This window comes from Canis lupus, chromosome 17 (genome assembly GCF_048164855.1).
Source record: "Canis lupus baileyi chromosome 17, mCanLup2.hap1, whole genome shotgun sequence".
NCBI lineage: Eukaryota > Metazoa > Chordata > Mammalia > Carnivora > Canidae > Canis > Canis lupus.
Window position 1 is genome coordinate 53939625 of NC_132854.1, and position 27787 is coordinate 53967411.

The window sequence follows — 27787 nt, forward strand, 5'->3', positions numbered from 1 at the left end:
TTTTTTTTTTAAGATTTTATTTGAGAGAGAGAGAGATAGAAAGTATAAGCAGGGGTGGGGGCTGAGGGCCAGAGGGAGAGGGAGAAACAGACCCCTTGCTGAACAGAGAGCCCGATGAGGGGTTTGACGCAGGGCTCCATCCCAGACGCCGAACCCACTGAGCCACCCAGGCACCCCTTGGGCAGTGCTATTCTAATCAGGGTCTTCACAATGTCACACCCAGGTTACTGCACATGTTTGCTCCATGGCTTTTCTTGATTCGCATTTTCCTCTTCAATCCATCCCTCATTCCCTTATCACTCTTCTCTTTGTTAAACACCATGGCCATCCCTCGCCAGCCTTTGCATGTTCTGTGCACTCATCCTAGGAGCTCTCATGGCTCTGGTCCACCTGCCTAACTGTTCTGTTTTCCTCAAGATTCAGCTTCAGCTTCTTTCATGGAGGCAGCTTTTCTGGTGGACGTCATTCATGTAACCCTGACATGAATTAGGTGCCCATTTGCTATGTTTCCACAATTCCCTACATATCCTGCTACTAAACCGTCACTCTATACAGTAATTGTTGGACTGCCTCTACTTTTGAAGGGCTAACATGAGAATAAAGCTTCCAAAACATATTTGTCTTTTTTTTTTTAAAGAATCTTTTTTTTTTTAATTATTTATTTATTCATGAGAGACACACAGACAGAGGGGCAGAGACAGGGGCAGAGAGAGAAGCAAGCTCCATGCAGGGAGCCCGATGCGGGACTCGACCCTGGGACTCCAGGATCACGCCCTGGGCCGAAGGCAGGCACTAAACCGCTGAGCCACCCAGGGATCCCACATATTTCAGTCTTTTGGTCACTGCGAGTTTTTCTCTTTGTGCTTCATCTATATTTGATTGCACTATTTCTAATAGACTTGCAGTCATTAGTGCTAGAAAGCCACAAATTCAGTGGTTGGTCAGAAGTTGGGACACATTGGTTGGTAATAAACATTTTAGTTTTGTGTTAAAGGGTATTTTCACAGTGTCTTCCAGAGATAAATGTTCTCCTGGCAGTGAAGCGAGCTGGTCCTTTACCCTGCAGGCCCCTGAGGTCATTGCCACTGGCAATGAAAGTTAAGAATGACGTCAGATGATCACAGAGAAGCAGAACCTTCTCCAGGAAGGCACTCACCAACCAGCCTATCACGTGACTCCAAAATCTTTTGGAAAGTATTTTTAATTCCGGGAAAATAATGACTGGCTTCAGTTTTGTGAGGCATAAGTAATATTATAATGGCTATCATCCCTCAATGTCACTACCTGAATCCATACCCATCTCATTTCATTTGTGGTTACTTCAGATTTTTTCAACCTCTCTCCCTCTCTTCCACGTATACTGAGCACCTGGCACATCGTAGGCATTTAAAAAACCTGCACTTGGGATAAATCTTTGCTCTTCAAAGACTTTAAGCTTGAGTCTCATTTGGGAGCTCCTTGAAAATGCAGACTCACCCTTACTCAGGCTTCCTGACTCAGAATCTGCATCCTACTCCAAGTGATTCATATGCACATTAAAGTTTTGGAAGCACTGGAAGAAATCAGTCAATGAAAACCAGGGAAACTGGCTGGGAGCTCATCTTAAGTTAAAAGATGACAAAACCCTGAAATGGAAAGTAGCAGCTGAGATAGTAGAGAATACTGAAAAGGATTTGATGTGATCCTTATGAACTTTGTGAGTCCCTAACCTCCCCCACCCCCACTTAAAAAATAGCTGCTTTAACACTAGGCACCCCAATCCCCCCTTCCTAAAAAAAGTGAAAAAAAAAAGTCCAAGAATTGGAAACAGGTGTACAGACTACTGCAGATCCTTTCTGTGGAATGCCGGCCATGGCCTAGCAGACCCTCTCCATTGCCCCCTAGCCCCTGGAAGTATCTGATTCTATAGGGTTGTGAATCTTTCACTGCTTTTGACCAGACTATCTTATAACTCTTCAGGGACAGAACATAAATTGTGGAGAGCTGGTCACAATGCAAATAATTCCCCGTAACAATGCAGATGAATTTTGTCCCGTAGAAAATATGAATTGTTATAGAGCAAACTCTCTTTTGAATCAAGTTAACGTCTTACTGATTCTCTCATTAATTAGCTGAGTTAAAATCACTGGCACGTGTTCATTTGATATCTATAAGTCATGCTTCCACTGCCAGAGCATCCTTTAGCAACCATGACCTGCAAGCTCCTCAAAGGCCAGGCCCAGGGCCAGGACGCAGAGCCTGGGACTCAGCAGGTGGACATGGGGTGGACGTCAACCAGATTGATGAAGAGATAAATAAGGGGAAAGGGACTCAAATCGGTAAGCAGTTTTTTTCTCTCCCTTTGTGTCCACACAGGGAGATCTGGCTTTGATTTTCAGAACAATAGGTGGGGAAGATAGCCAAGCCAGGGACACTGAATACGAGAACTTGGGCGAGGGTAGGTGGTACGGGGGGGTTGGGGGGAGGGGGCTGTAGTATCCTTACTTGCAGCTGGATCTATAAAGAAATAATAGCAGAGGAGATTAATGTTTGAAAAAAATGTCCCTGGAATGAGATAAAAGGAAGATGCTCTACAGCACATTTTTTTCCCCCAAAAATGGGGATACACACACATGTACACATCCACACAATGAATCATGTGAATGGTGTGTCTACCTAGCTGTCACTGATTTCTGGCTTCTGTGATGGCTGGAAATCGCTTACAGTGTAGGTCACAGATTGACCCAAGCAGAATGGGGATTCCAGGGTGGCCCAAGCATTACTACTACAACATTCCTAAAATTTCACCATGTGTCTCTAAACATTGGACATCCTTAAAGAAGTCTCCATTTTTTAGCTGCTTAATTAACCATTAAAAGGGGCGTAACCTTATTTATCCTCCAAATCACAGAGAGCAGGAAAGGAGATACAAATGGTTAACACACACTATCTCCCCCAACTATATAGTACCTGTAAAAATGAAAAAATTAAGGGGGGGTTGGCAATATGAAAAATGCACTGATTATTCCTCTTTGGGGTCAAACAAAATGTTTCTGGATGAAATGGCCCATCTTGCCTCTGTGAAGGTCAGTTACGCCTAGGAAAGTGATTCTCGAACAGGCTCCTGTGCTTCTCATTTCCCTTGCCCTAAGAAGGAAGCCGGGCTTTTAGCTAATGGAACTTCCACTTGGCTTACAGCATTATTGATTTTTACTTTCTGGGAACCATAAATATTGACAACCGTCTCAGCAAAATGCCAGCACCACTTCCACCCCTTTCTCCCTCTGGCAGGCTGACACTGGGCCACTCTGTATGCAAATCAGAGTCTAGCCCTCCGGAAATTATGAATGCGGATCCCAGGAGAACTGAATTCATGATGACACACCAGGGGATCCCAAGGGCACTGCTTCAAAGCTCTGTCAAAACTTCACCTGATGCAGAGAGAAACTCTTCATTCATCACATAATGAAAGATTATGTGCAGCTTTCCAAAGGGGGAAAAAGTACACAAAAAACTTTTAAATGCTCTTGCCAGGAGAAATCTCCAGTGAATTAGGATATAATCTTTCTCACCGTCTAATCAATCTCTTCCTTCCACAGTCCAAACACAGGGTTCCTCCAGGGGTGGATGGTCTGTGTTAGACACACTGAAATTCATTATCTCATCTGCCTGGTGCTACTGTTTCCAATAAAGTGTAATTATGGTGTTATTGAGCTCCTTCTCACTTTCTCAAAGCCATGCTATAAACTTTGGGTCTGTGAGCAGTTACTTCCCAGTCAGTCTTCATTAAGTTGAATTGTCTCAGAACAATGTCTATTTAATCAGCAGGGTGCCTGCTAATTTTCTTTTTTAGAATTTGTAGTAACGTAACAGACGCTGCCTTAGACACTACACAATTACAACTTGACGTTTCCTCTGCCTTCGAGAAGGCCCAGTGGCCACTGGGCCTGGAGTCACCTGGTCTCAGAAGATCTGCCCCCTGACCCTGTCGCTGGCCAGCTGGGTTCTCCTGGTGGTGGGAAGTACGTGGTGCTTTCTAATTGCCTCTACCACTCCAGAAGCCTAAACTCCATGAGGCAGAGGCTCTCATGCTGTCATCTCCCCACACAGTGCTTATTAGCACAGTCTCAGATATATGGTAAAGGGCTCCCCAAATATTTGTGGAATGATGGCCACGTGCATCACTACACCCCTGGATCTCCGATCACATCTGGTGGCACCAGTGGCCAGAAATGCAACGTGCTCAAAGATCCAAATCACTGAGGAAGAGAGAAAAGAATTAAGCACGTACTATGTGCACACTTTTAACACCGGGCAGGATGTCGAGGGCCTTGTGGGTCGTGATGAAGAGTTAGCTTGTGCAGATTTTGCTAGACAGAGCTGATTGTCAGTAAGAAAACTTCAAGAATACACAAGTGCAATGTAAAATGGGGGAAAACGTTTGTAAGAAACCTAAGATAGCATGATCTCTCAGGGGAGGGGGAAAAAAATCAAATCCATTTAGGTATTTTCGGATCATATTTCCATCTTCTCTTTTACCCAGGCTTCCTTACCTTGGGTTTTTGATTCCATTTTTTTTTTAAATCTCCACATCAATGAAATCATTTTCAGGGGAGCAGTTTCCTCGGCCCCTCCTGTCTGGCTTTGCAGCGTTATAAGGAGCACGGACTGGATTTCCTCTCTGAGGCAGCCAATTTCCCAAGCAATTAAATGCTGTTTATATTCCAAACTCTGTGCTTGGGTTGAAATTGTCAAGCTTGATATTACCTGACTGGTTGCCTGAGATGTATCCCCAGCTAGTTCATTCTACTGTAACTGCCATCTATTAAATTTTCCAATCTGTTCTCTCAAGGGATCACACAGTACTTGGCAAAGGTGCAGCTCCTAAATTCTGCAAATTATACTCATCTATATAAATATATATTTTTGAAATGGCAGAGCTTGCAAATTACTTCACCCAATTGACATCCCAATCTGTGATCCTCTAACGGGAAAGGCAATGCCATGTTCCTCTGACGTGCAAAGACATTTCTGTGCTGGCTTCTTCAAAAAAGAATAGGAAGGTGCCAAACTTTTTTGAAATCCCTCCAAGAGGTCACAGAACCAAGACGCTAGTTTTTGTCACATCTAAGCGTAGCACACAAGTGGATAATGCACAATGTACAGGATATTAAAGAAAAAGCTATTTGTTCCAAAACCAACAATCCTGGTTGAGGGTGTTGCTCGTTCTCATTCTGGCCACTCCTTATGATTTGTAGCCTGAGTGGAAAAGGGAGATGATGCCTGTATTTGCCTTTTGTGGGCTTTTTGTTAGAGGAACACCCATGGCCTATATATTTATGCCTGTAAGACAGGCCTTCCCTGAGCAGCGGAACACACACCATTGGCAAAAAAAAAAAAAAAAAAAAAAAAAAGGCAAGCCCTCAGTAGTCACAGGGGGGCATTTCAGCCACAGCAGCAGGTCATTAGGGACTCCCAACGCCTGAACAGGGGATGAGGGTTAGAAGCAGAAGTCCTTCTGAAAAGAATTCTCTTTTAAAGAATTCTCTTTTAAAGAAACAGAATGCCGACCTCCTATCCTCCTAAAATAGGTTTTGGGCAGCTTTCACACATTTCTTTTTTTTTTTTTTTTTTTTTTTTTTTTTTTTTTTTTTTTTTTTTTTTTTCACACATTTCATTTAGTGAAAACATCCAATCCGCTTTACACACTGCCAGCAATATATACTAGCTATGCTCTAAAACACTCCAAGATCAATCACATCCCTCTTCTGATAAGAAATCTTTAATGGCTTCTCCACTGCTTATGGAATAAACCCCAAATCCAGAGGCAGCCTTCAGGGCTCTACTATCTGGCCCTGGACTGCTTTTCCAGCTCCACCTTGCTCTATAAAGCTCCATGCATGCAGCTCTCACATGGGCTGTGGAGCAGGCCACTTGCATTTCTCCACTTTTGCCAAGTTCCCCCTCTGCTTCCTTGTGTTCTTTTTCCTGGGGCTCCTGCCTCTGACCCCAATGTCTTTAGGCCCTTCTTCTCCTGGGAAAGAAAAATCTTGTTTAACGTGCACAGTTCTCCTCTGTGAAGATTTTCTTGATACCATCATCAACACTTGCCCCTGTGGTCCCAAAGCATGTTGCTCCTCTGTTGGGGGACACTCATGCCACTGGCTTTGTACTACACTTAATCACTGACCCAAGACCCCTGGGTGAGACCAGCTACTGTAACCCATGTCCTCTCATTAAAACCTGCCAGTGCCCTGGGTGGCTCATTGGTTGAGTGTCTGCCTTTGGCTCAGGACGTGATCCCGGAGTTCTAAGATCGGATCCTTGCATGGAGCCCGCTTCTCCCTCTGCCTATGTCTCTGTCTCTCTCTCTGTGTTTCTCATGGATGAATAAATAAAATCCTTTTTTAAAAAAATAGTAAAACCTGCCACGCCCAACGACCTGAGGAAGGCCTGACCGTCATTTGCCTGGAAATGCAGAGGCTGCTCAGATGACACAACTGATCAACAATGGGAGAAGAGTTCACACCTATGCGTGATCCTGAGTTCAAGCTGGGCCCCTTTGCAATCAGCTGCAGTTCACTGGGGCAGGTATTGAAGCCCCCCTACGGCCCTATTCCCTCCCTCCCCAGCATCAAACATGCAAGAGGCCCACAGCCACCTTTAAAGACCTGAACTATTCTCATTTTGGTTCCTAACTATTCTGGAGGCAGGGATGCTTTGGGATGCTTTGTCCACATTCCTCTCGCACCGTGCACAGACGAGCCCAGCGCCGCTTCCCACGTGCGTGATGCGAGGCTTGGTGGAGAGGTGTGAAGTCCAGCGGCGGGGGGTGCACCTGCACCTGCCCGCCCGCGGGACGCGCGAGCCTCGCCCCTTCAACGCGCATGCGCGCGCAGACAGGCACCTGCTCCGGGGCTGCTGCGGCTGGGACTCCTCCACCCCGTGGTCCACGAACCGTGTGGACAGCAGGCGCGCGTGCACCCGGGAGCACCTCCGGGGGTGGGGTGGGGGTGAGGGTGAGAGTGGGGGCTGCATCGCGAGCAGCCCCGGCGTCCACGGCCGGCAGGTGCTGCCGCCTGCACGAAGTCCGCCAGGGGTGCACGGGGGTGGCGAGGGGAGGCCCCTTAGCTTTTTTTTTATTTTTAAATTTTATTTATTTATGCATGAGATACACACACACACAGAGAGAGAGAGAGAGAGAGAGAGAGAGAGAGAGAGAGAGGCAGAGACACAGGCAGAGGGAGAAGCAGGCCCCATGCAGGGAGCCTCACGCGGGACTCGATCCCGGGTCTCCAGGGTCACGCCCCGGGCCGCAGGCGGCCTGAACCGCTGAGCCCCCCCGACCCCCCCTTACCTTTCAGCTTGTCGGCCAGCAGCGCCGCCTCGTGCTCCGAGTAGTGCATGATGGCAGGTGGCGAGGGCGGCCGCAGCCGGTCCTCCTCCAGCTTGCGCCGGTGCCGCTCCTCGCGCGCACGCATCCGCTGCTTGCACTCCCACTCGTAGAAGTCGTCCCTGGCCTGCGCGAAGTCCACGTGCAGGCGGCCCGAGTCCTTCTTGTCCGTGCTGGACCCTAGCCGCATCCGGTAACCTGAAAGCCACGGAAAGGCCTGACCTGTCACAACCTCACCAGCATCGTCCGGGACCCTCAAGCCACACTGGGGGAGCTTTCGCTTAATTCCATTTTTTTTTTTCCCAGATGAAGGGCACTGCATTGTCTCCAGAGGAGGTGGGAAGCGATTACCCTCCTTCCCAGGGATGTGGAACTACTGCCAACTTCAGCTTATTAGGGGCTTTGGAGATAAACGTGCTTCTGGGAGGTGTCTCAGCCCGTCACCTACCCACCTTGCAAGCCAGCGTGACTAAGAGGGGGACCTCAAGAGCCAGGTCACTTATTGTCACTCTTTCCTTCTTCCCTCTGGCTTCCAGGAAGCTCAGGAACAAATTCGGCATGTGGTATGTCGCTTCCTCCCCCGACCCCCTCTTCCCCTCTCTGCGTTTCTATGGCCTTGGTGTTAGATTTTCAATTTACAGGAACTCTGTTGTAGAAGTGCTCTTAAATTCTTTGTAGAAAAAAGTTAGGTAGGAGTAAATAAAGAATATCTATGATATTTAAAAGGATCTACAAAGTAAATTCCATAACACCTCACTCGCAGATTATTGCTTCATTCCCCTAGAAAATGCTGCTCAATTCTCTCTTGGCAGCTGCAAAAGCCACAATTACTGAGGCAATTTTGCAATGCTGTTTTATTTCCACTTATCCTCTGGGGCACACAGGAGAATATTTTACCTTCAATCAAGAGGCCTCACTGCTGCCTTCCTCATAGCCCTGCAGCACCTCATCTGGCATGCAGCACCGCACAAATTGTCCACGCAATCTTTGAAGGCCACAGGAGCCTGTGCAAGAGCGCAGAGCTAGACCAAAAAAAAAATGGGCCTGGAAATCTTTGGGGGATTTACTGCGAGGTACCCAACTTATAACGATGATGTGCAGAAACTGGATCTGAGAAATCAACCCGAACACAACTGAAACCAGACAGCCAGCCTAACTTCAAATGGAGAAGACTTGGCTTTGAGGCTGCTCTTTAGTTTGGGGTACTCAGATTTTAAAAACATAAATTCAGGTCCCAGCAGGATCACAGCTGTTGGGGCTGCCAGAGGAAAGAGCAAAATGAGCACTTTTGCTGTGTAGGGGCTTTGCAAATGAGGTACCAGGGTGAAATGCTAGGCTGTACTACACTGATGTTCAAGATCTCCGTGGTACATTTCAATGGATTATCTTGGCATTTGGGTTGAAACTCCACTGAAAACCCCCGCAGAGGCTGACTTCTTCCCTGTAGGGCGCCTCACACCTTTGGGAAGGTACAAATACAAAGCAGATCTCACATCTGATTCCTGTTTCTCCCTTCTCACTCCTGGGTTTAAATGGTGTTCTCTAAGAATGGAAGGTAGAACAATACCTACCCAAACCGCAAACACTGGATCGCATATGAGTGGAATTCAGGCTAAAGCAGAGTGTATCTTGGTTCTGGGCCCTAAAAACTTAACGAGTCAGCAGGCCAAGATATACATACTTAATAGCTGAGGAGGCAACAGTGCCTAAGACTGGCCACTGTGGCCCTAAACTGGCCCAGTGTCTTTCTTCTGCTCACGTCCAGAGCATCACTTTTCAGATATTTCTGGTTCCAAAAAGTACCCTCTCTTTCACCAAAACATCATCATTAAGGCCTTAAAAGAGATCCTGATGAGGCTAAATCTAAAGTTAGCTTGGCCTTCAAATGTGAACGCAGTCCTAAATTAGGCCTTCCAGCTGGGCCTCGGTTTGCAGGAGCTCACACACAGGAGGGGCAGCCTCCCTTCCCTCCTGCCCCTCTAGTTAATCAGCCTTTCAGATCTTCCCCGGACTGGTGTGCAACCTCCCTAGGGTGGCTGAGACGGAGCTCGGCGGACCCCTGTGCCTCTAGGCAGGGAGGCTGGGGGTGAGGCCTCTGGTGCGGGCTCCTCCTGCTGCCCAGGGGCAGAGCAAGGGGCAAGCAGGTGCCTGGCTCACAAGCAGGACCCAAGCTGGGAAAAGCGGAGCATCAAGGGATAAAAATAGAGGAGTACCTTCCACGTGCCTAAATTTGGGCCTGTTCATCTTTGGCCAGTGTCTCATGGGGTTCCTGATTGGGTCTAAACGCTGGGTTATGTTGGAGTTGAAAGGCACTTTGGATCTCCTCTAACCCAGGTGGAACAAAGCAATTGTTTACGGGTAGAGCTGTGGATACAGCCCACGTTCCCCGGGCAGGTCTGGGAGACACAAGAATCAGTCCTTCTTTTACCATCTTCAGGATATTTGTGTTAAAAACAACCATTTGCTGAATGGTTCCTATTGTTTCAGGTGCCCTGCCAAGCACTTAATATCCATTATTTTGATTCATTCCTCGTAATAATCCTATGAGTTGCTACTGTTACTCCCTCAGTTTTGCAGATGAGAAAATGGAGGCCAGAGAGAGGTTATCTTGCCAAGGCACGTGAGACCCATTGCCACCACTCCACTGAGTCCCCGGCTGTGTTACAGATTCCTCTGATGCTAAGGCCCAGGAACACATGAAAAGTAAAACACAGAGCTATTTGTGTGTCGTAAAGTCTTTCTTCTATGTTTCGTCTTCCTTCTCTATTTTAGAATGCTTTCAGATTCCACTGGCCCACCCACTTTGTAAGGTATTATTGGAATAAGGGTTTTAAGGTTCTCCATGTCACTACCCAGGCTCATGAAAGTTGCAGTGATTGGTGTTGGAATAACCCCAGCTCCTGAGGTTTGCAAAGAAATTCCATGGCAGGAGGAGTGGCCTGCAGAAATTAAGTAAGCCTGGCAGTAGGATTCAGATCGATCGATCTATCTATCTATCTATCTATCTATCTATCTATCTATCTATCTATATTGTTTTTTCCCCTCTTTTTTTCTCCCCTCCCCTCATTGGCTTGGCCTCAGGAATAGAAAGGCAGTGTGCAGAGTGATAGACTGAGGCACACAGAAGGAGAGCCTCGTGAGGGGATGGCAAGGTGTTGAATCTAAGCACGCATCTCCCTAAAACCACATCCCAATACCAGATCCATAGTTCTTAGATCTGGCAGAGGCCTCGATGATAGCCTCTGGACACTCGCTCGGACACCCGCCGGCAGCACGGGGTCTAATTTTAACATCTGCAAAAATCCCCCCCTATAAATTGGCACCAAAGAAGCAGGTATCACAGGGCAGGCATTACCACTGCAAACGTACTAGGCCTTCCTTGGGCAGTGATAGCAGGCCTTCCCCTGAGGCCCACCGGCTACTTTCTGCACGGAACCGATCTTGATTCGATACCCTGGGGTCTAGAAAGTGAACCACTTCTGAAAAACTGAAATCATGCTGAGAGAGTACTTTATTCCCCCAGGGAATTACATCCAATAATAATAATGGCCCTCAGTATTCATAATATTGGTTTTCATCTAATAAGCACTTGAGAACATTAATTAGAACCTCGACAGAATTCCTGAAGGCTGGTGGTGGGAAACCCTTCCTGCCACAACGTACACTCACAGACTTAACATTAGAGCTTCTGGAAGCCAAGGGAAAAGACCAGAGTTCCTCCTTTTCCAGCCCCAACTGTGAGGACTTCATTGTGCCAGTTGAGGCGAAAGGGAATAAGCTCGTATTAACATCACAAAACATCACAAAATGCCTAGAAAACCCCTTATGTAATGCAAAGTACCAGAAAGGTAAATGGCTTTATCAACCATGAATTCCTCTGCAAAGCGAATGTGACAAAAATTCTTCTTGCTTTTCCGAATTGCTGTAATATCACCGCACTGCTCAAAGACTTCTTGAATAATTTCCTCAGTAGCATTTTCTGGTAATCCTCCGACAAACACGGTCTTACACCCAGGAGGTCGTTCTCGTGTGGAAGGAGGTGGAAGATCTAATAATCACAACAAAACAGAGGGGTGTGCCTTTTATTTCTCTGTGCTCCTCCGGGTTCCCCCCATGGAAGTGCAGCTGACAGAGGAACTTTCCACTTGGAGTCACGAGAAATTTCTACACCCACTTCCACTGATGGCGGCTGTCTTGTTTTCCCCTCCTCTCCCCTCCTCCTCCCAACCCTTACTTTCTGGGTGCCTTTCTACACAGAGTGGCTATGCTTGTCCATGAGCAAAGATAAAGCAAATGTTAGCATAATTTCATTTCTCCTTCATATTACAGCACCCCAGAAAATGGGGTGTGTGTGTGTGTGGGGGGAGACTTCACAAAGTACAAAGCATGATGAAATGACAACATGATGGAAAACTTGGGCTTGTTATCTGCTTTGTCTTGCTGCGGGATAATGGATCCGCAAGGCAGAGGCAGGGAACACAACCCACAAGCGCGCGCAGTACTTGCTCGGCTGGGAAACACTGGGCCTGAAAACAACACTTTTTTCAAAAATTCACATTTAAATGAGCCAACGATTACATTTGGGGGAGGCTGTAGGAAAAGATAAAACGTACACTGTCACAACATTTTACCTAGTTTATATGTAGATTACTAAAGCAATCTCCTGAAAAGTCCACTTCAAAAAGGCAACACTGATTAATATGAATAAAAAAAAAATTCTAGCTATTTAAGCCCATAAACTTAGTATCTGAGACTAAATTAAAAAAAAAATTCTGGCTCATTTATTTTATCAAATGTACGTTTCCTTCAAGCAAATGCAATTTGGCCCAGAAACTCTGAGATGCGGGCTCCCCCCAAAATTGCTAACTGCCAAATTAATTCAATTTTCCATCTAGCAAAGCACATTTCAGAGCTTTTCTCCCACATTTGTGAAGATGGATGGAAATGCTCACGTGTTTCACACTATGTTTTGCAGCAAATGCTAGACTTTGTTGCATGCAGAAAGATTCTTAATGCTGGATTATATATCCCCACATCACACATATTGCCTTCATGGTGTCAATTCAGCTCCTGGATAGAACACATGGACACATCCCCAGACATTTGTGCTAATCTAGAGACAGAAGCCTTATGTAGAATGGATCCCCACTTGTGCATCCATGCGGAAGAATTTTGAAAGCGCATGCAATGCTACATTAAAAAAAGAGAGAGAGAGAAAAGAAATAAATTTAAATGGACGAGCAGATATTTTCCACAGGTATCACTTACTTGGATTTTGAGGGAAAAGAGTACAACTTTTGCAGTGGATTATTTCTTTGACGACAGCCACTTCTGTTGGCGGCGGGGGTGGCACCAGCCCCAGGCCTGGTATCATTGGGTTAATGGGGGTGATCCCAGTCATCATGTTGAGGCCTGGATCAAAGCCTGGGACACAGATTGAGTCTGTGAAGTACACAAGATAACATTTTGGTTGGAGGATCTAAAATCAATTTTCATTGTTATTTTTGCTGTTTTCCTGCAAGGCTTGTTCGACTTTATACTTTTTTTTTTTTTTTAAGGAATTTCTCCCGCCATAAGATGTAGCATTATAGAAAGCTATTCCAGAAAGGTAAAGAGAAAATAAAAGATGAACTTAAAACTACATGAAAGGGAAATTATATTACTTAAAACATTAACGTGGCATAATGGAACACAGCACATTGAAGTGGAAACCATGCACCATGAAGCTTTGCTATTGTTGCAAATATGATTTTCTGTTTCTTAACATTGGTGTGGTGTTTAGGCTGCCTTATGACCCAGAATATGGGAAGAATATCATTTAACATTGAAGTACCCTGTGAATCTAATTGTCAGTCTGTTTTTATCAAAAGAGCCTTCTTATTCAAGTGACCTAGATTTGGAAAAGTTCAATTTATATGTGCATACTTTATAATGATGCATTCAGGTCCAACCTCACCTATTTCCCCCGGGAAATAAAAAAAAAACAGAGTGATTACGATGGCCGGGTTAAGTACACGCAGGCACAGAATTAATTGCATACATTTCTGCATTCCACTGGATAATCACACTTTCTTCCTATAATTCAATCAACAAATAAATAATTGACCAACCTTCCTGAAATCTTTATGCCCTGCTATAAAAAAAAAAAAAAAAACACACACAACAAATTTACGCTCTGTATAAAAAAAAGGGAGGGGGGCAAAAAGAATGGGTTTTCCAATATAACCAATGCATTGTTTTTTTTGTTTTGTTTTTTGTTTTTTGTTTTTTAGTGTGGTAATGAAACAAGTGATTTCAATGGTGATATATGAGGATTTTCTTTTCCTGAATAAGTAAGATTTATTTGCAAGCAGGGACTTTTAGAAGATTGTACTGAGTGTCTAAGGAGCGTTTCTGTTTGCAGAAAGCAGACACTCTCCCTGGTTCTCAGTAGACACACCGTAGCACAGATGCCACCAGGAGTAGTCACGGTGAGCCCTCTGCTACTCCTCAGCAGTGAACTCCCTTTTCTTTTCTCACTCTCTTATCTTTTCTCCCTCCTCCTCCTCCTCCACCTCCTCCTCTTCCTCCATCACTCCCAATCCTCCCTCCCGGCCCCTCTGATCTGTGGCTCCCAAGGTCAGCCTCTGCCCAGGCATGGCCTCACTCTGCTTACCTGTGCTGAAAGGTGGGAGAAGCCAGAGGCAGAGACACCCTTTGTTTACTAAGACACTCCAGAGCACAGGAAGCACGGGCAAAAACTTCCCAGTTCTGGGAAAAGGCTTAGGGATAGCCTTCCTCTATATCCTGGATGTTTCCACTCTTCCTCTGGGTTGAACAGAATAAGCAGGGTGATCCTAGATCTATAACCCCAAGAGGACGGCTGTCCCATTTCTTAGGAAATCCATCTAATTGAGAGTGTACCAGCATGACTTCAATAAAATGAGGTGTTTTTTTTCTCCCCAGTTTTGGTTTTGTTTTTAAAAAAAAAACACGTAAATATAAATGCCAAATAAGCATTCTTATTCAAAGGAGTCACCTTGACATTCTAGGTACTTCCTCTGTAATTATGGTTCTCAGTTTCTTCATTTGTAACATGGGATAATCTCTCGGGGCACTAGTATTCCAGGATTCTGTGCTGACAGTGCTCAAAACAAGTGATATACAGAAGCCATAAAAAGCTGGGAAGTGACAGAGACAAGATTCACACTTTGGTTATTCATTTAAAATCCTCATAAAGTTTCACAGGTCTTATCCTCATTTGACAGATAAAGAGATTGAGGCATAAAGCAGTTGAATGGAATCCTCAACATCACAAATAAATGGCACAGTCAGCACCAGGGCCTGGGTCTCTGGCTCCAAATGTAGATATGTGTCTTTTGACTATTTTTTTTTACTTTAATTTTTTAAAAGATTTTGTTTATTTATTCATGAGAGACACACAGAGAGAGGCAGAGGCATAGGCAGGCTCCAAGCAGAGAGCCCCATGCGGGCTTGACCCCAGAACTCTGGGATGATACCTGAGCCAAAGGCAGATGCTCAATGAGCCAGTATGAGGGGCTCATCCCAAGACCCTGGGATCACAACCTGAATGGAAGGCAGACGCTTAACCCACTGAGTCACCCAGACGCCTCAAGATGTAGCCTTCTGTTCCAGGTGCCAAGTCTAAAGGGGAAGTTCCAGAACAGACTGTTTTTTGGTGTCCTTATCCCTGAAGCAACAAATAGGCTTCCAAGGTGAATAGATTAGAGATAGAAATATTGGCATGCGCATGCCTTTAATCTCATTCTGTGCATAAGATTCGTCTGTTTCTTGCTTGGCCGGGCCCTCCCGGTTGTTTGCAGACACAGGGTGATTGAAGGCTGCGACCACTCCGGACAGCGAACCCTGTGAACCTACAATAACCAGATGTTTCCTCGCAAAATGAGATGAGGAGCCCAGCGCTTGCATTCTCTTTTAGTTGTAACAGACTTCTGTTTTCTTTTTTGGAGGCCAGATAAGTACATCTTTAGAAATGGGACAAAAGACACTACTCTTGAGCAAAATATTTTCATGGAGAGCAAGAGTTACTTTGCTTTTTTCTGAGACATCAATATGAAGAGACGCTGAGGTTTAATGAAATCTGCATGGTGAGTGCAGTAGCTTGAAAAGAGCTTAGAAAAGAATTAACACTTAAATTATGTTGGACCTCAAAGGATCTGAGATTCAGTATTAGAGAGGAGGAAGGAGGGAAGGATTAGACTTTTCTTTTTTTTTTTTTTAAATAAGAACCCATTACTTTTTAACAATATATGAACAGATGGAAATTGTTTTCCCAAATAGCACAGGAACCTGCTATGTACTAACTCATTAAAGCAAATGCACAATTTTTGAGAGTCTGAGAAAGACACAGGCTCAGGAAGACAAAGGTGAAGAAGAGAGTGTGAAGCTCTAAGAGTCAGTTCCTTGTCTTGCTTAGAAAAGCTGCCCCTGTGAACTTCAGAGATAATGAGTTATAATTCCACTCAGGGAAAGGAGGAAGAAGGCTTAAGTTGCAGCAAGAAAGAATCCAATTAAGTGTAGAGTAGAACTTTCAGAAATTGTACTCGAGCAAGAGAAAGGGTTATTTATTTCGAAGCCCGCAGCCCCGTCCCGCTGTCCCCTGTACCGCAGCCAGCAAGCACAGAGGCGCCAAGGCCAGAGCTCAGCTAACATTTCTTCCTCGCTGTCTGCTCCCAACTGCAAACGACAAAGCCAGAAACAAAAATCCTGCTTAACTGACTCAGACGTAGTCCAATGTTTTATCAATTAGACGAGCATGTTTCCAGGGGCAGGTCGGGGTTTTGTGTTCAGGAGTCTAGAGGCATGACAGTTTCTTTCCATCCATTCATGTGGCATTTCCTGGGCACCTGCTGCTGCCAGGACCTGGTGTCAGGAACTGTGATATGCTCCCTATTTGGGGAAAAATCGCTGTGTTTAAGGAGAACACGAAGGATGGGCACAAGACTCAGCAGAAGAGTTGAGAAGTGTAAACCAAGGCTCACAGGAGGGCCCCTGAGGAGACCTGCCAGGGGGAAGCCTGATGGGCCTGGGGGACTCCAATCGGCTGAGCATGTGACACTGTGACCAGTGTCCTGGGGGCCTTCTCTATTTGTCCACTGCCCCTAGGGGGTGGCTGGCCCCCTTCCCGCCCTTTCCCATCAATGCCTCACTGAAGGCCAATTATTTGAAATAAGAACTCGACCTCACTTGGAAGAGTCAACAGAGGCCCGTCCAGGGCAACTGGGTTCGGTGTGCGTGCGGCTGCTCTGCTGGGCTGAGCCTCGGGCACAGAGGTCATCTGTGAGCGTTGGGAACGGGTGCAGCCCAGAGGGCAGGGCGTAGGGCTCCCAGGGAATGACAGGAGGAAAGAGGCCCTTCTCGGGCCCAAGGCGAGCGGTGGGGCTGCTCCCGGGCAGCGATCACGAGCGGCAGGCATCACCCAATAGTTTATTTTTATTTATTTTTTTTATTTGAGAGAGAGAGAGGATGTGCATGCGTGTGTGAGTCTACTCCATCCCACAGCCTTGAGATCATGACCGGAGCTGAATCAAGAGTTGGATGCTTAACCAACTAAGCCACCCAGGTGCCCCTCCATTTGGTCTCTAATGGGAAAGAGGAATCTGGATTTTCAGTATAGTCTGCTGGTAATTCTGGGCATCAGGGCTGGTATTCAGAAATACTCTGGGTGCAAGTAACAGAGACTGACCAACAATGGCTTTACACAAAGGGGATTTTCACTTTATTTACAAGAATTCTGAAGGAGTATGGCTGCTGGCATCAGCTTGGTCAAATGATGGTAGGGTAGGTCAGTGTCTGTGAGATTCTCTTGGCCTTTTTCTCATTGTAGCAAGGTGGCTGTTGGGCTCCAGGCATCACATCCTCAATCAAGGCAGGAAGAATGGAGGGGCAGAGAGGTGTTACCCATGTCTGCCTCTTTTATCAGAAAAGCATAAACTTTCCCAGAAGCCCCTGTAAGACTGCCTCTTATATTGCACTGGCCTTACCTGGTCACATGTCACCCAAGAGCGGGCGGGTCGGCTTCTTGGGGGGGCGCCATGGCCAGGTCATCGGGCCTGAGCCGGGTTCTGACTCGGGGCAGGTGGAAGTGAGTGTGGCCACAGTGTGACAGGGTCAGAGGCGGAGAGAAAGGCACAGCCAGGGAGGTTCCCTGAGCTGGCCCTCGGGCTGAAGGAGCAAGACAGGGTCCCGGCGGCAGGACCAAGGCAAAGGGTTAGTGGAGGGAGGCAGACACCCCAGTTATGAGGCGTGGGGTCTGGGTCACAGCCTGGCCTGTGTCAGGAGGCTGAGTCTTATTTGGCAGGGTCCCAGGGCCCCCTTCCTTGTCCCTGAGGCCCACATGGGACCTCAGAGCCAGGAGATGCCAAGCCTGCGGGGGCTGGGGCCCACCGACGGGCTGCAGGGGCTCTGACAAACACGTCCAAGCTCCTCTCCTCTCTCCGGAGGAACTGCTGCCTCAGAACATGATCCATCATCACCGGACAGAGAAACCACATGATACGTGAGGACATTCTGTTCAGTGGACATTTGGGACGGAGACACGGTTTCTCACAGTAGTTTGCCATTGCAGGTGGCAAGCCCTGCTCTTCTACAACGCAGAAGGTGAGGCTCATGGACTATTACAGGAAATGCTTTTCTTTTTCCCATTCCCTGTCCTCCTTTGCTCTAGTATTGTTAAGGATCATTTCATGATCAACGAAGGAAAGCAGTTTCTAAAACGGTGAACTTGACCCGGGCAACAGCTGAGGGACCCTATGACCGGCTGGTCCCTTAACCTCTCTGGGCTTCAGGGTCTTCTTCAGGCACGTGTGAACATGATCACCAGACATACTCCCTCCCCAGGCTGGGAGCCTCCAAGGGGACGGTCCGTGGGAAAGCAGCATACCCACGCGTGAGGACCCCACATCTGCCATCACGTGTGCCTGCGATCAGCTCCTGGGTCTCCCATGCGCTGGCTGTGCGGCCTCGGGACACTGACTCTTCCTAAGCCTCATTTCTAACATCTGCAAAATGGGGACCATCAGATTTAAGTGTGAATATTCTTGTGAGGATTGCACAGGATTAAAAAAAATCGGAAGTGTTTTAACATCACGTTCGGCACACGGCAAGTACGCAACAAATGGCAGCACTTATATGCGATGTTGAGAAACACGTATTTTATGTAGAATAACATTCGTGTAACCTTACATAAAATAGGTTATTACTACTCTATACACATAAAGGATCATGATGGTGACCACGAAGCATATCTTTTGACAAATATTTGAGCGCCTACCAGGTGTTGGGACGTTCTCAAAGGTACTTTGGCCGTAAAGATATTATCTGAGTCCTCCCTTCAATGAAGCGACAGTCTGGTGGTCAACGAGACTAAACAGACAATGCCAATACAGTAGGACGACTGTTGGGAGACACTTCAGTAAGAGGTGCTAAACGCAGAGGAGCCCAGAACCCAGGGTGGGATATGGGCCTTATGGTTTGAATTGGGTCTCTCTGAACAGAGATGTCGAAGTCATGACTCCCCTGATAACTTTATTCAGACACGGGGTCTTTGCAGATGCAATCAGGTTAGGACAATGGCATACTCGATTACAGCAGGCTCTATCGAATATGACTGGTGTTCTCATAAGGACAGAAGAGACGCAGAAGATGGGTCCACACAGTGAATGCCATGTGTCAGCGCAGCAGAGATTTGGCTACGTAGCTGCAAGCCAGAGAGCACCAGGAACTGCTAACAAAACCCAGAGACGAAGGGAGAGACACGCAACAGATTCTTCCCTAGTTCCTTCCTGGAGGGAAGATGGCCCTGCCAGCACCTTGATTTTGGACTTCTGGCCTCCAGGACCCAGAGAGATTAAGGTTTCTGTGTTAAGCCCTCCCAGAGCTTGCGGTACTCTGTTATGGCAGGTCTGGGAAACTAATTGGGGAAGGGTGGGCAGTGTCATAGAACGAATGCTGGAGGGGGTGACAGCTGACCTGAGTGTTCGAAAGGATGACTCCTATGGGTGTGTAGAGAAGATATTCTCGGGGCACCTGGGTGGCTTAGTCGGTTAAGCATCTGACTCTTAGTTTTGGCTCAGGTTGTGATCTCAGGGTCGTGAGATCGAGCCCCAAGTCCAGCTCTGTGCTCAGCGTAGAGTCTGCTTGGGATTTTCGCTCTCTCTCCTTCTGCCTCTCTCCCATTCGTTATCTCTCTCTCTCTCTCGAATAAATAAAAGATTACCTTTTTTTCTTTTTAGGATTATCTTTTTTTTAAAAAAGAAAAAGCACTCTCAAAATATATTTATTGGGATCATAAATACAAAAGATATTTCTTTTTCTTTTTTTTTTTTTTTTACAAAAGATATTTCTATGTGTCCTCTTAGACGAAATGTTCGAAACCAGTTCCCAGGAGGCGGGATTGCTCTTACGTTTTCCCTTTGTGCAAAAGCCCAACCTTGAAGTGGGCTACATATTTATTAAGACTAAATCAACCCCACAGATTGTAAGTTAATGTTATAGGGTACCTCGTAAGATACGTGAATGCCTACAAGCAGAAATCTAAGAAAGTCACATTAGTAATGCTTCTTGTGATCTTTCCAAAGAGATCCAAGGGTGGCGAGGTATGTTTTCTACATAAATCCAAGATGTATACCCGAAGTGAGCTCCTGGAGCCTGGCTGTGCTCACGTTGTAAACAAAGACCTCATTCCATAAATAAAACCCTCTGTCTCCTTGGACTGGGGATATAATGCTGGCAGAGCAGAGGAATGCAGCCGTCAACAGCTATTTTAAGTACTGTTGACTTGACTCAGGAGATTTGTGTCCATGTTTGAAACTATGACATGACACCAAGTGAAGAGGATTTCAGAACTTCTTACTAAAATTGGTGCAGAGAAGCAGTGACTGCTAAAAGAAGTCTGTCGGGCCTTTCCAGCAACCTGTGCATGGAGCATGTGCTTTAAAACCAAATTTATTTGGAGTGAACAGGAAGTAAAAGCCCCTCAAAGGTTCTGTGAAATTCCCTCATGCCAGGGCAGGGGCAGTGGTTTGAATGTGATGCCAGAGAGAGCTCGGTACAGAGGCCTGAAGCGTCACACTCAAAGCAAGCCGCTCTGTTTTCCGGACCTGCTGAAATACACGCTTCAGACCCAGTGGGCCTCACAGCTGGGGCATGAACACCAGGCTGGCACATGCCAGGCAGGTGTGGAGGGGTTCACCTTGACAAGGAAGCAAAGGACACTGGGCCTCACCCCAGATTATGAAATCTTAAAGCTGAAAGAGGTTGAGTATTTCCTAGTCCTACCCCCTTGATTGAGCCATGAGAAAATCGAGGCTCGGGGTGGTTACGTAACGTGTCCAAAGTGACCCAGCTAGTTAAGAACGGAGCTGAAATTGGGGTCAGGAGTCCTGCTTGCTTCCCCGTTGTGCATTTGAGTCCTCCAATGTCTGCCCATTCAGCCTTAAGGCACGTCTAATGACAGGTTATTCCCTACTCCCCCAGACAGTCCATTCCTTTTTCTAATGGTTTCACAGGGAGAAACTCCCCCCTCGTACGTTGCCTCAGGACCTGAAACCCTGTAGTAAACCCACTGTCCTTATTCTGCTCTCCTGGGCTATTGTCAGAAGTCTGCTTCTCGGTCCTAGTGCTGCTGGTCAAGCTCACGAAGAAAGCTCACAGGAGCACCTGAATCTTCTCCAGCCTGGCCTCAGTGGCCTTGCTTCCCCTTAGCCTTTCCACAAGTGACTTCCTTTAAAGTTCACCTTTTCCACAGCCTAGGGTAAGCCCCAGAACTAGGGCCTACAGAATCTGACTGATGGGATCAGCAGTGCTTTTGACCTTTCTTGGTTTCGAACTCCATCATTTTGGCTGACCTGGTATATGAGGATTAAAAAATAGGGGTCACGTTCACATGGTTGCTTTGTGCCAGGCCTGCACAGAGCACCTCACATCAGCTCATTACATGAGTCCCTCTGGCAGTCCCATCGTGGAGGTGGCGCGCCCATCAAATGACCTCATTCGACTAAAATACACACGTCGTGTCTCTGCAGGATGTTGTCATGCAACTTTGTGGTTGGTGTTCTAAAACTAAATAAAAGAGTTTGCGTTTCCCATTGGATTTTCCAAAATCTTTTTTCTTAGGGTCTCTTTCTGTCTTGAGTTTTCCCTCCCCAGCCCTCAATATCTATACAATGGCAAGACAACTCTTTCTCAGAGTTTGCACCCCTTCTGATTGCTCCTTGCAGGTCAGACAGACTCAGCCACAGAAAAAGAGAAGACCGTCTTAGACAAATGTAGACAGATTCCTTCCCCCTAACATTTACTTCTCAACTCTTGCTGATTTCTGGTTCTGAGGGCCATTGCCGAATTCTCACCGCATGTAGGGTCACTCTTAATTCCTCGGTTTGGAGGCTCATGAGAAGTTCTTTGCTCTGCTCCCTGGCCTGCTGGCCCCTTCGCACTTGTGTTTACCTATTTGAATGCACTCTGTAGCCAACCGCTCGGTATCCGGGTCACCCGCCCTACCCCATCTCTGTCACACACACGAGGACACAGTAAGTAACCGCAAGGCTTGCCTATTTCTTTTAATGGCCCTTTCTCCTTCCTTTCATTTCCTAGCTTAAAACCTCTGTAGGCAACCACATCCAGTCACCCGCTGAAACCTTTCAGGAAAGTTCTCTGCATCACAGTGTTGGTTCCCACTGCTAGATGGGTTCTTATTAGCTCGCATCTGGAGGATTGCAAAAGCCGCTCTGTATGCCCAGGGGCAGCGGCTTCTGTATCTCCTTCCCTCCCCCCATGCCCTTCTTACACCCCTGAACCTGGGATCTGCCAACCGTGCCCACGGGAGACCCACGAGCATAGGCCCTAATTGGGGCCTCTAAATTACTTCTTTCAAACTTCTTTTCACATCCCCATCTCATTAGCCGATGATTAATTTTCTCTCTGTACAATGTTATGTGACTTTGTATGGCAGGACTGTTACATAATGGTAGGAAAAAAGGGGACTGCATAGGCTGTTGCTGTTCTCTCCTTTGAACTGGCTGACAGCCTTCTGGCACTGGGGCAGAACGGAGAGGCGAAACACTGTGGAATCTTGAGAGATGTTTTTGAACATCCAGTCAAGCATATAAGAAGCGCACTGTAATCCTGATATATCTATCTATCCATCTATCTATCTTCTTAAGGATGGAGACCTTCTGAGCATATAGACTGGCTTTAATTTATGGCAACACATTTCTTTCTGGCATTCAATGCCTCCTCGTTCTGTAGAGCTGTCCTTCTTCTCTGAAGTCAGGGTAATAGGCCAGTGTCATATTGATCTAGAGCCCACTGCACTCTGCGGGGGTGACGGCAGAGGTGGTACTTCATTCACACGGTGTCGGTGTCTTCACAGGGATCTTCCCTTTCCAACCTGCGTCTTTCCGAGATAATATGCAAGGGCTAACCTTTTGATTTTATTTACCCACCTTCGTTTTAGTTTACAAAGGCAGCAGGGAGATAGGTAACATCTCATAAATTTAAACAAGAACAAAGGAAAACTTATTCAATATTTAGCTTCAAAGAAAACATTCACATCGTATTATTTTAAACAATTTATGTAAGTTTCAATTTAAACTTACTGCTTGAAGGGGTTGAAGCAACACAGAGTTGGTCTCTTTATATAAGATCAGCATATAGCCATCGGCTGGGGGAGAAAATAGAGCCTCTTTTAAAAGCAAACACATCATGCGTGCTCCTAAAGGAAACTTCAAGTCGTGTGTTGTTTTCAGATCACAGACTGATCTAATATTAATTTAATTTTTCCACTCGACTGTGTGGGCAAGGACAACTGGCTGGGAAGAAATAAGAGCGGAAGAGAAATCCAAGAGACAGGCAGTAAACACAGAGAGAGAGACCATCTGAGTCTGGGGCTCAAGGGCAAGCTCACTCTCCTGCCCAGTGTCCTAGCCTCTTTATGCCTCGGGTCTCAAACTGTAAAAAAGAGGATTAAAAATATATTTAGGTTGATAGGCTTGTTGTGAGGATTAAGTGGGTTAAAATATATAAAGGGCTTAAAAGAGTGCCCAGTAGAGAAAGCACTCAGCACATATTAGCTGTCATTTCATTTTAATCGCAGATATTATATTTGTGCACGTGCGTATGTGCATGTCTGCGCTACAGAGCGTACATGATACAATACTGCCTTACTGTCCTTCCTTTTTAAAAAAGGCATATCTCAATCTTCAGCTGCTTTCTAAATTAAAGTTGTGTATGTGTGTGTTTAAAGATTTTATTTATTTATTCATGAGAGACACAGAGAGAGAGGCAGAGACAGGCAGAGGGAGAAGCAGGCTCCCTGCAGGGAACCCGACGTGGGACGATCCCAGGACCCCAGGACCCCAGGATGAAGCCCTGGGCCAAAGGTAGGCGCTCAACCGCAGAGCCACCCAGGTATCCCTAAATTAAAGTTGTATTATTTATTCTAACTTTAAAAAGTAATTCTTTAGGTGGAAATCAGGAGGGTCTTCTAGGAAAATAACTAAGGAGGCAGTGCCATATAGTTTTGCCACAGGAGACATTTCTCTGATAGTTTAGTATCAGGAAAAAAAGAGAAAAAACAAAAAAAGAAACAACTTCCTCTAACCCCAAGGGCCCAAGATGTTTTTCAGTGCCTGGAAATGAGAATTACAGAGTTCAGAGCTGTTTCCTCTCTGCTTTTTCTGCCAAGAAGATGAGGTCTTATACCCAGATTCACCAACTGGGCTCATTCATATGTCCGGCATATCTGCTTTCCCCCTAAACTTAGTTTTTCCATTGCAATCCTACTTTATTAATTTCAATGAATGTATCTATGGGATTAAGCTTCTTATTTTTTAAGATTTCATTTATTCATTTATGAGAGACACACACACACACACAGAGAGAGAGAGAGAGAGAGAGAGAGAGAGGCAGAGACACAGGCAGAGGGAGAAGCAGGTTCCCTGCAGGGAACCTCATGCAGAACTCGATCCCAGGACCCCGGGATCATGTCTTGAGCTGAGGGCAGACACCCAACCACTGAGCCACCCAGGCGTCCCAGTATTAAGCTTCTTTATGCACACACACACACACACACACTTATTATTATTATTTTTTTTTAATAAACTAAACGTGAGCAGCACCAGACTTTAAAAATACCTTCTTACATCTGAGGTCCTGGTAGATTCAGTTCTTTACATGTTGATATGCATTTTATTTTGGAAAGCATCAACGCCAAGTCATAGTCTCTGGTGGCCTGTCATTTCCGCAAACACCCTGAGTCATTCCGATAGATAATTTTTCAGAGATGTAAACCAAGGTGGAATGGTTCAAGGACCAAATTCAGCCTTGAGGGCTGAGCGCAGCTGACTTTGAGAAGCCTTTCTCAGCAGCTAGGATTGGTAGCGTCTTCCTACAGGGGCTTGACCCCTCAGTATTCAAAACTCAAGAGAACTCATTTCCCGCATGAAAAACATACCCCAAAACGTTGTTGTGTTCCTGGAGAGTGCAAGGTTAAAGACAGAAACGATTACCCAGGTTTTCATTTGAAGTTCATGATTTCCCATCTGGTTGTCAATGCAAAGACTCCTTTTGTTCTTCGTTCAGGGCTCTACGTCTCATTCCCGTCCCCAGAGGCGTCTAGTCTTGAACTGCTACCTTTATGCAATATTATGCTTTCCAAAACCCTTGTTCAATCATTCAATAAGCTATTTTTTCATTACATCCCTCCAAGGTTCCCCCCTCCATCTGCTTTACAAGTGAACGAGGCGGCGGTGGAGGTTGGGGTGACAAAAGAAGGGGAGGAAACTATGGTCCCTGCTATCCTGGCTGTGACGATAATTCACCTGCCTGTGGTCTGCAGGCACACACAGCTCGCAGGGAGAGGGCCAGGATGCTGTCTGGGCTTTCGTCCCATGCACCTGAGGTTCCTCCTCATCTCACCTGTGGGGCCAACATCTTCCACGCCCACTTCGCATTGCTATTACGGATGCTCAGTTACCTGAGGGGCGTTTCGGTGCCAGCAATTTACAAACCAGGAAAACCAATATGCAAATGTAAATTATAGTTTGGATTCTTCCCATTGCAAAGGCCTCCGGGGTTCCGCAATGGTGCTAAGTGCTTATTTCGTGCGGAGAGAGAATTCAATGTGTTATTCTGTATATTATTGGGATTTGGAGGATACGTGAACATGGCAGGGGGGAAGAGGGGGAAGGGGGGAAGGTGGAGAGCAAGGGAGGGTGGGGAGCTGTGTGTATGCATGTGTGTGTGTGTGCGGTGTACCCCGGTTCTCATGTACCCCATGATCTCGATAGAACTATGCCATTCTCCAGGTCAGGGTCATCCGCTAAGCTTCAGAGCTGAGAAAACGGGGGAGCTGAGTGGAATGCTGCCCTCGGTCCCTCGGAGGTATCTGGTCATTTTACATGATCAGTCGTCTACAAGGCTGCTAAGCAGGGGGCAAGATGCGGGGGGCACCGAAGGAAGTCAGAGCCCCTGGCCCAAGGCACACAGTGCGCTGTGACACGGGGGCCACCCAGCTGCATTAGGAAGTGACAGCAAAATTAGGGAGGTGCACGCAGCACCTGTGCCAACCTCCTGAAGAGAGCCCGTCCGCGCTCTGAATGACCAGTGGCCTCCTCATTGACAGTACCCCTCCCGCTGAGCCACCAGTGTGTCCTCCAACCCAAGCAAGGGGCACTCTGTCAATACAGACCCGAGTCGGAGATCAGCTGCCCCTCGGGGCTCGGGCCACATTTCCAAGAGCCGTTGTTTTCATGGCATTTATCAAAGGACGTTTCGAGGGCAGAGGACAGTGGGGTGTTTTATTTATCTTCCTTTAGCTATACCATTATATAGTTTTCTCCCCTCCTTAACACTGAGGGCATTGTGGATCAGCAGCCTTGCTTCAGGCTGAGTTTACATCAAAAGTGCCCGTGGTACGGAGGAGGACAAAGGAGGGATATTCAGAGACAGAGCGCAAGGCCTCTCTAACCTAGAGCTGCGTGTCGCAGATTTACATTTGCCAGAAACGCCAGAATGGAAGTGTACTTACTACCACCTTGGGCCTTCACATCCTTAGTCAATTAATGTTATTTTTTACTATGACAATGACAGATCATCGCTTCCCTGCACCCCCCCCCCATTACATTCGGGAAGTCAGTCGAAAGAATTTAAAATCCCTATCACAGGGAGTTAACTTTCTCCCATCACAGGGTGATGGGACAGAGGCATGAGGGACGTGAATAATTTCAAGCGTAAAATGTTTGTTGAACAAACAGAGCTAAGTTTAAATAAAATAAAATCGGATAAACTGGCAGGATGGATCGAGTGTGTATCAGGAGGATTTATCTTGGGGCCTTTTCTGCACAATATCTTTATTCCATGTTTTGGACAAAGAACTCTATGACACCTTCATCAAGTACTATCTGTCGTCAACAGGCACTTGTGCTTGGGGTGTGTGGTAGGTGCTGGGGACACAGGGAGTTTGAAGACAAATGGCTGAGCTTTATGCTTCTAGAGAGAACAAAAGTGACAAATTAAAAAAAATTGCTTAATTTGGTGAAAAGCATCCTAAAATGAAATGAAAGGGCGGATGGTATAGGCAGGGCTCATGCCTGACACACTCCCGGTGTGATGTCAGAGAAATCTGGTCCTACAAAGTGTCCCTCACACTGTCCCCTTTGCCACCATTTGTCAAGGAACTGTGGCAGGCTAGCTCTGAGTTGTCATCTCCTTAAGGAGTAGAGAGGTAGGGGCTGGAGGATGCAGGTCCCATCGCTCCTGCCACACCCTTCTGAATCGGGGTACCTGTGCCCCTGCCTTACCCTCTCCACACCTGGGTGGGGCTGGCATGCCTTGCATGGGATCCTCCTGAGGCTGTGGGTACCAGTGCCAAGGACCCACTTCTCACCAGCCCGCTGGAGAGGCTTCTTTCGCTGTGATGATCACAATACCCCATCTCCTTTCCCTGGTGCCTCACGGTGGAGTCTTTGGGCTCCTGCCCCCCACAAGCAGAGCTCTGGGTATGGTCCTTTCTTTCTCCTGAGTGGACTGTTGGCAGGGCACTGAGGAATCCAAATGGGTCCCAGAGGAAGGTCTGGGAAAGGGAAGGGTTCTCTCTGTTACTGAGTATTCTGGGTGCCGGGCAGAATGCTGGGCACCTTCACATACATCATCCCACGTTACCTTTACCACAACAGTACAGGGAAAATTAAGGAATGGAAGGAATTTAAGTCGAATTAACTCCAGGGGAGTTTTACTGCAAAGGCATATTTGTCCCAGCAGGGCTGGTGGTGACAACAAGCCCCGAGCTGGCTCGATTGTGGGTCTCACCACTACCCGGGACTGACCTTCAGCTGGTAAACACCAGAGTGGACATATCGCTGATGAAAGCTGGCGTCTACCTATTCTGTTTGGTCA

At 46.6% G+C, this 27787-nt stretch overlaps 1 protein-coding gene across 10 annotated transcripts in view; it reads right to left on the minus strand.

Moving 5' to 3' along the window:
* The window catches only part of ENOX1 (ecto-NOX disulfide-thiol exchanger 1), a 548612-nt gene that overhangs the window by 143877 nt on the left and 376948 nt on the right, over positions 1–27787 (minus strand). For all 10 annotated transcript variants that reach the window (XM_072782960.1, XM_072782966.1, XM_072782958.1 and 7 more), the window contains 3 exons: positions 12641–12814; positions 11214–11420; positions 7337–7570 (listed from right to left, as the gene is read on the minus strand). In XM_072782960.1, the coding sequence (XP_072639061.1) occupies positions 7337–7570; positions 11214–11420; positions 12641–12814 (615 nt within the window). The remainder of the gene's footprint in view (positions 1–7336; positions 7571–11213; positions 11421–12640; positions 12815–27787) is intronic.